The 8,803-nt window shown below is 34.3% G+C and overlaps 1 protein-coding gene across 1 annotated transcript; it reads left to right on the top strand.

The window, feature by feature from the left end:
* The first annotated feature begins 4,731 nt into the window (after window positions 1-4,731).
* On the top strand, window positions 4,732-5,943 carry LOC143572720 (uncharacterized). The gene has a single exon (XM_077057794.1). The coding sequence runs from the start codon at window positions 4,732-4,734 to the stop codon at window positions 5,941-5,943; it is 1,212 nt and encodes a 403-aa protein (XP_076913909.1).
* The last annotated feature ends 2,860 nt before the right edge of the window (window positions 5,944-8,803 follow it).

Below are 8,803 nucleotides of genomic sequence, written 5' to 3'. Positions count from 1 at the left end.
TGTTTTCCTATTAACAATTCTTTATTTTACATTAACTAGGAGTACACTCTTTGACTATACATTATTCAACAAAATTTTATATCACAACATTTTTTGTTCTAATTTTCCAGGAATTTTTTTTTGAAGACTTACTGTTGCAAATAACTTTTTTTTGTTTATGTTTTGTCTTTTATAGTTGGAACTTCAAGAAGACCTTTTCGTGACATTACCAATGGTATTAATTCTATATTATATCCTACTAAGAATACTTTATAACTTTCAATAAACTATTTGTTAATTATGATCTATACTTAAACAACGCGAAGCCAATATCACTAACTTAAATCTTAATACAAAAAATATGAGCTATAATTAAACTGTGATTTTTTTTCCTTTAGCCGTCGAAAACACAAGAACACATTTTCAAGACATTACCAATGGTTAGTAATTTACGTTACCGTTTATTATACACTATTGGTTATCCATTTAACATCCATTTTTTCCCATAAAAAATCAAATATTTAGGAATTCTAAATTTAATAAATCTAAACTTCGATTTTTTTTGCCTTTAGCTATCATTAATGCAAGAAGACCTTTTGACGACATTACAAATGGTTAGTAACTTTTCTTTTACGTAACAGTTTATTTTACTCACTGCTGAGTTTCTGTTGGTGCATAGATGTCAGTAGTTCATATGTCTAAAGTCTGTAATCGAGTCTGTAATATTGTTTATGTATTTGTTTGTTTAGAAGCGAAGTTGTTGACAAGTTCGCTTAGGCGAACTTGTTAACCAAGCGAAGTTGTTGACAAGTTCGCCTAGGCGAACTTGTTGAACGAGCGAAGTTAAGGACAACTTCGCCTGAGGCGAAGTTGTCGTGTATTTATATTGTTTACTGTTTACTGTTTACGGGTTGGTCGTTAGAGTTCGAGTAGATCGAGATAGTTATTTACGTGTAATTCTGTAAGTCTATTGACGTGAGTCTGTAAGCATCTCGGTTTAAGTTATCAATATAACGTGTGGTTGCTCGTATCGTGTTCGTGTGTTTGTGAGCTTATATTCTACGTCCGTAACGATCTACACAGGGATTCCGCACCTGTGTATATCGGGATATCTCGTGTGATCCGTCCGGGGAACCTACAGTTTCAATGTACCATTTACTTTTTTCATGCAAATACAAACATATAGGTAATATAGTGGGTATTTCCAATGCTCAACATGCCCGAAAGGTTCAAAAGCTAAATTTAGACAACAAGAAACGAAAAGGTCTTTCACCGTCATCATGCATTCAACCACCAACTCCACGCCAGTCTCCTGCATATGTCAAACATATAAACAAGAGTAACATAATTATTCCTCTCAACTACAATCATCACTTATAATCACTAAAACTAACTATTCCTTTCTTATTTATTCGAACTCTAGGTTTTCAAATTGATGTTTCCGTCTCACAAGATAATCGTAGATTGAGGAAAACCTTAATGGATATCAAAAGGGGTAGAAACATATCAACCACATCAAATATCTAGTCTTCAAGTACAAGTCAGTCTTATCAAACGACAGATGAGTCAAATCAACAGCCTCAAGTATTTGCTGTTGATATTTTTTCCGGGGTGTCTAAAGGTTGTTAAACAATTACTACTTACGTTGTTCCTTATATAGTTTGTTTATTACATTATTTTATTAACTTTATAATATTATAATCAGATTACTTGGATCATGGTGATCAAAATGTTGCATGTGTGATATGTCATGCAAAACTTTGGAAAGATGAAGCGAAGAGGGGACAAAACAGAAACGCGAAAGGAAGTTACTCGCTTTGTTTCCGTTACGGGAAGGTCGAATTACCAGAATATATCCCATCCAACCTTGAATATGAAAACCTATTTCGAGGCATTGACGCAACAAGCAAATATTTTTTGAAAAACATTAGACGTTACAACTCGATGTTTTCTTTTACTTCAATGCGAGGTAAAATCGATACAGCCATTAATCGAGGAAAAGGTTCATTTGTATTCAGGTTGAGTGGTCAGAATTATCATTTTATTGGGAGCCTTCAACCTGAACCGGGATGCAAATTCTCACAGTTGTACATATATGACACCGACAACGAGCTAACAAACCGACAAAAAATAATTAGGTATGTAATCACACTTACAAGTATACAAAAAAATTTCTTTGTTTTAGTACCACCTCACTTTCTTATCCATGCGATATTACATTTTTGAGAATTTGGGCATATATTCATATTTATGCGTTTCATGTTGTTTTTCAGTGACTCGAAGAATATGTCAACTAAGGCTGCAAAAGCAATGGATCTTCAGATTATTCAACGTTTGAAAGAAATATTAGATTCACAAAATGTTTTAGTTAAGACGTATAGAATGGCAAGAGATTCTTTGCAAGAGAACCCTCATATTGATTTAAAACTACATCTTATTGTAAATCGACAAAAGGATGGAAGAACTTACAACCTACCAACAACATCTGAAGTTGCAGCTTTAATCGTAGGAGACATTTCTGACTCCCATCAGCCTCGTGATATTCTTGTAACTACCATGGGCGGTAAAATAATACCTATAAGTGAGCTACATCCTTCATATGTCCCTCTTCAATATCCAATCATATTTATTAACGGTGAAGATGGCTATCGAGTTGACATATATCATAGAGGTGTTAACGAGGGTGATGACAGCAAACGCCCTTTTACTACAATGAGGGAATGGTTCGCCTTTAGGATTCAAGATAGGCTCAATCATTTCTCAATTCTTTTAAACTCAAGGAGGTTGTTACAACAGTTTTTAGTTGACGCGTATACGATGATTGAAAGCGAAAGGCTTTTTTTTATACGTAGTCAACAGACAAAACTAAGATCATCAACGTACGAGAACCTCTTGAATCTAAGAGACCAGGGAACATCCAGTGTTTCAAAAGTGGGACGCACCGTCATATTACCTTCGTCGTTTACAGGAGGTGCTCGATATATGACTCAAAACTACCTGGATGCTATGACACCATGTAAATGGTTTGGATACCCTGATTTTTTTATAACAGTAACGTGCAACCCAAAGTGGCCCGAGATGACAAGATTTCTTAAAGACACCACTCTTAACTCAGAGGATAGGTCCGACATCTTGTGCAGATTGTTTAAAATCAAGCTTGACACCATGTAAAAAGACCTGAAGGATAAGGCGGTCCTTGGCAAAGTACAAGCAAGTATGAATCATTTACATATGTTTCTTTCACCGTATTTTTTAATATAAGATAGATTACGGTTTTTATAAAAACATATAACTGAAACCCGTTAATGTTTTTACTTATAAAAAAACTTTTCATGCAGTTGTTTATACAATTGAATTTCAAAAGCGTGGTTTGCCTCATGCTCATATGTGCTTATTTATGCATGCCGATCATAAGCTTCCAGATGTAGAACACGTTGACCCTTTTATTTCTGCGGAGGTTCCTGACAAGAATGAGGACACTGAATTACATTACCTTGTGAGTGAATTGATGATTCACGGTCCATGTGGTACCCATAATCCGACCTGCTCGTGCATGTTTGACAACAAATGTTCAAAAAATTTCCCAAAGAATTTTCGCGATGCAACATCTGTCGATTCACAAGGTTATCCCCAGTATAGAAGACGCGATTAAGGTCACTTTGTTCAAAAAGGAGACATTCAATTAGATAACAGAAGTGTGGTTCCCTACAACAAGTACCTATTAAAACGATATCAAGCACACATTAATGTTGAATGGTGCAATCAGACGTCATCTATAAAGTAGTTGTTTAAATACATCAACAAAGGACCTGATCGAGCTACTGTTTTTTTTTTCAAAAAACGACACACAAGCAAACGTGGAACAACCAGAGGTCGATGAGATCAAACAATTTTATGATTGTCGTTATTTATCTGCTTCTGAGGCAGCTTGGCGTATTTTCGGCTATGATGTCCATTACAGGATGCCTTCTGTTACACGCCTACCTTTCCATCTTCATGGACAACAAAATGTAGTTTATGGTGCGGATGATGATCTTGATAATGTCTTGGAAAAAGTTGAGAGCGTCTCCTCTTCCATGTTTACTGGTTGGATGAAGTGCAACGAAAAGTATGCTAGCGCGCGAAAATTGATTTACGTTGAATTACCTACTGAATTTGTTTGGCATGCTCAACCCCGTCGTTGGGAACGAAGAAAATCGGGGTTTTCCATAGGAAGAATTCATGCCGTGTCTCCTGCAGCTGGGGAAGTGTACTTCTTACGAATTCTTTTGAACATAGTTAAAGGTCCACAATCGTTCGAAGACATCCGTACCATTAACGGTCATCTTCAACCTACGTTTAGAGACGCCTGCTACTCTCTTGGATTGTTAGAAGATGATCAAGAATACATTGAGGCAATTGAAGAGGCAAGCCATTCATCGTTGGGTCACGGAGTACGCACGTTGTTCGCTACAATGTTGTCAACTGACAGCCTTTCTAGACCAGAGCATGTCTGGATAATACTTGGAAATGGCTTTCTGATGACATTCTTTACAACCAACGACGTCTTTTAAAGTCACCGGGTATTAATATTTTGAAGTTAGTTTTACAATCTTTATATCTATATATATAGTCATTAATATTTGGAAATTAATTCGTTATTCTATTTTAACAGAGTTATCGCTAACCGAAGATCAAATCAAGAACCTCACTTTATTTGAGATTGAAAATATCTTGCTGCGCAACAACTCAAGCTTAAGAAAATATCAAACCATGTCTTTCCCCGATGCCGAGTATATATCTATTGCATCTAATAGTTTGATTCAAGAAGAGTTGGCATACGATCAAAACTTGCAAAAATTAGAGTTGCAAACTCTATTTAATTCAATTACTAATGAGCAAAAAAATGTTTTTGATCGTATAATGATGGCTGTTCAACAAAATAAAGGGGGTGTGTTCTTCGTATATGGGTATGGTGGAACAGGTAAAACGTACTTATGGAAGACCTTATCAACTGCCATAAGATCAAAAGGCGAAATTGTCCTAACTGTTGCTTCAAGTGGAATTGTTTCGTTATTGTTAACCGGAGGTCGCACAGCACATTCCAGGTTTCATATTCTGATAAATCTTAATGAGGATTCTACTTGCTACATGGATCCAGGTACAGATGAGGCGCAATTATTAGAAAAAACCAAATTAATAATTTGGGACGAAGCTCCAATGCACCACAAACATGGCTTTCAAGCTCTTGACAGGTCTTTAAAAGATGTTTTATCTTCTAATTTGCTATTTGGAGGAAAAGTTGTTGTATTTGGAGGAGACTTTCGACAAATTCTACCTGTAGTTCAAAAGGGCACTAGACAAGACATCGTAAACGCCTCTCTATGTTCTTCTTACATTTGGAGTGACTGCAATGTCTTGAAATTAACAAAAAACCTAAGGTTAACTATGGGTACGCCGTCATCTGATGTTGAGGAAACCAGATTATTTGCTAAATGGATTTTAGATATAGGTGAAGGTAATATTGGCGGTCCTAATGATGGTGTCGCAACGATATATATACCTGACGATCTACTTATAAGAGTTTCAGTTGATCCTATATCAAAACTTTTTGACTTTGTATATCCTGATATTCTACAGAATTACGAGAACCAACATTACTTTCAGGATAGAGCAATACTTGCACCAACAAACGAAATTGTTGATGAGATTAATGATAGTTTGCTCAAGTTTTTTCCATGTGATGAAGTCGAGTACTTAAATTCAGATACCATATGCAGTTCAGAATATACCAATGACATTGTTGAAACAACTTTATACTCTCCAAAACTGCTTAATGGTCTAAGAATATCCGGACTACCAAACCACAAACTGGTGCTAAAAGTTGGTGTTCCTGTTATGCTCCTTAGAAATCTTAACCAGAAAGAAGGCTTATGTAACGGTACTCGACTACAGATTATATCTTTAGGTACTCGTGCAGTTTAAGCCAAAATCATTTCGGGAACTAACATTGGTCATACAGTTTTGATTCATAGATCGCCACTGACTCCATTAGACAACAAAATAGCCTACAAGTTTCAAAGACGACAATTTCCCCTTGCAGTATGTTTTGCGATGACGATAAACAAAAGCCAAGGTCAATCGTTATCAAGGGTAGGTTTGTACTTAAAAGAACCCGTGTTCTCACATGGACAACTATACGTCGCAGTGTCAAGAGTTACAAACAGGAGTGGGCTAAAGATTCTGATTCTTGATAAACAAGGTAATCTGACCAATACAACAACAAATGTTTTGTACAAGGAAATTTTTTCTTATTTATAAAATACTTGTGTAATGTTTTTTTTTTTTTTTTGTAATTCTTGAAATTTTAATGTAATTTGTAATTATATTAACAATATATGACAAATGTGTTCTTGATTGTATTTTGCTTAATGTTTAAATATTTAAATTTTCATTTATTGCCCGTGTAACACACGGGTCTCAAACTAGTAATCTTATATACTCCAACTAAAATTGTCAACAATTAAGATTTACAAAAAACCAGTCTAACCAGACTAATATAATTAGGGGAAAGAACAATGCATCTCTCTCTATATATACAAAATTTTTATATATAATGCTCATAATCTGTTGTAGACTACTAGACTTGTAGTAATTTATAATATGATTGGTTAACAAACAATCTTTGAATTCATATTAAATTGATTATTTGAATAATTAATTGTGATTAACAAGCTATAGGTATCGCCTTGAGGAACTTTTGAATGACTAGTTTAAAACAAAGTAAGTCAAACCCACAGTCACACACCTTTATAATAGACCAATACATTCTTGTTAAATATATACAGTTATTATTGTATTTAATTATTACTAAATTGTGAGTTGTATTTCCTAATATAGTGCATAGTTTGTTATGTATTTGTATATATTCTACTAGGTTATAAACCCGTGTATTACACGGGTTTTAAAAATTAAATCGCGTTCATTATCTTAGTATATGATTTCGGTTCTTCAAGTTGCAATAATCATGTACAAAAACACACATCAAAACTTTTGAAAAGTTATAAGAGCTGAAAATTGTAAAAAAAAAAAAAAAAAATCTAATTATATTGTTGTGTTTGTTTCATCATATATTACTACTGAATTAACAGTCGTAAGAGTTTTTATCGGTACAACAAATACCAAAGGATTTAAATTGAAGATTTAATGATATTAAATATTAACCATCCATAACCAACAAAATAAACTTGTGTGGCTTACTTCATGACTTTTTCCTAATTCATGCCTTAGATTATAAAATTATAAGCAAGAGCAACTGTATATTTGGTAATATCGGCAAAGAAATTGTAAAATTAATAAAGTTATAGGCATTTTATCACAATTTTTTCAGTTTCAAACCTGTCATCTTATTAACACATCTTACTCAATTCCAACAACATACAAAAAATTAAACAGTTGTAGTGAGCTTTATATTTGTGTGTAAATATAAAAATAGTGTAAAGAAAACATGTTCGGAACCAAAAGTAATCAGTTCTGACTCTAACTTGTACCGACCAAACCGGTCCTTATACGGTGCGCCGACTGACACGACCCGTCCATTTTGCCAGTTATAAGAGAACACAAGTGGCAAATTTGACCCATTTACTTAAAGGGTCGAATACAAGCTAAACTTTCCTGAAATGTTCCAAGTGATACTAAAAGTTGGCATGTTTTAAATGAAACTTGTTGTGACCCATTACACAAATCAGAGTAAAAAAAACTGTTGCAAAGATTTTATTCACAACAAATAAGTATCTCACTGAAAACCAAACTGTTATCCTCCCATATGTATTTAAACAATTTTGAGATTCCTGTATAAAAAATAGAACACAAACAAATCATAATAATAATAAACAACCAACTTAAAAGGAAATAAATTAGCATTTCGAACACCCTACTCATAATCTTACACCTTATAATGATTTTGTATAAAATCGGTTTGCAACACCCGTAATTACAACCATTTTCCTATAATTTATATTAGTCAAATATACTTTATGGCATTAACTTGTAAGTCTTTTTTTTTAAATGAGTGTTGTGCCTATAACAAACAACACAATATCATCACCACCAAGATACTCTTCCGAGAAGATATGAATTTTGCTTCATGAATACAAAATAATATCATCAAGGAAACACAACTCCCCATGACACCAGTGTATTTTAGAGATCAAAACAACACAGTTTCTATATTAGTTTGACCCGAAATTCTAATTGATGCAAGTTTGTGACAATGAATAAACACAATGAATTTCACTATCATCTAACATATGACAAAAAAAAGGCGAATAATTATTAAATCTGAAAGAAAGAGTACATGTATGCGTCATAATCAATCTACTATTCTTATTGAGTGCTGAATTATGTCAATTTAGTAAAAGTTATCATCATCATCATCATCATCGTACTCAGTATATCCCACCAATAGCAAAGCTATGTTAGGGTCTGAGGAGGGTAAGATGTAGACAGCCTTACCTCTACCCCATAAGGATAGAGAGGCTGCTTCCGGTGAGACCCCCGGCTCGATAGTAGTTTTGCATCAAGCCTTGGACATAAAGCACATAGCACTCAATCATCGGGATACCGGCTGATTGGTGCATGTACCCTCGTCTTTCGGCTATCAACGCCACCACATGATGCCTGATTAACCTTCCGCCACTTTTAACGTTATTTTCACGAGATTAGTAAAATAACGTCAAAATTAGTGCAATTTCACTTTTGCCCACCCGAGGGTTTACACATATATACATAATATGCGCGCACCTCAAGCAGGGCGTTTAGTAAAAGTTATCAATACATATAAAAA

The sequence above is a fragment of the Bidens hawaiensis genome, unplaced genomic scaffold, assembly GCF_021521415.1.
Source record: "Bidens hawaiensis isolate Kalapana, Puna unplaced genomic scaffold, B.hawaiensis_p1.1 tig00025998_1, whole genome shotgun sequence".
Classification (NCBI taxonomy): domain Eukaryota; kingdom Viridiplantae; phylum Streptophyta; class Magnoliopsida; order Asterales; family Asteraceae; genus Bidens; species Bidens hawaiensis.
This window is presented reverse-complemented; position numbering and strand designations above follow the sequence as displayed.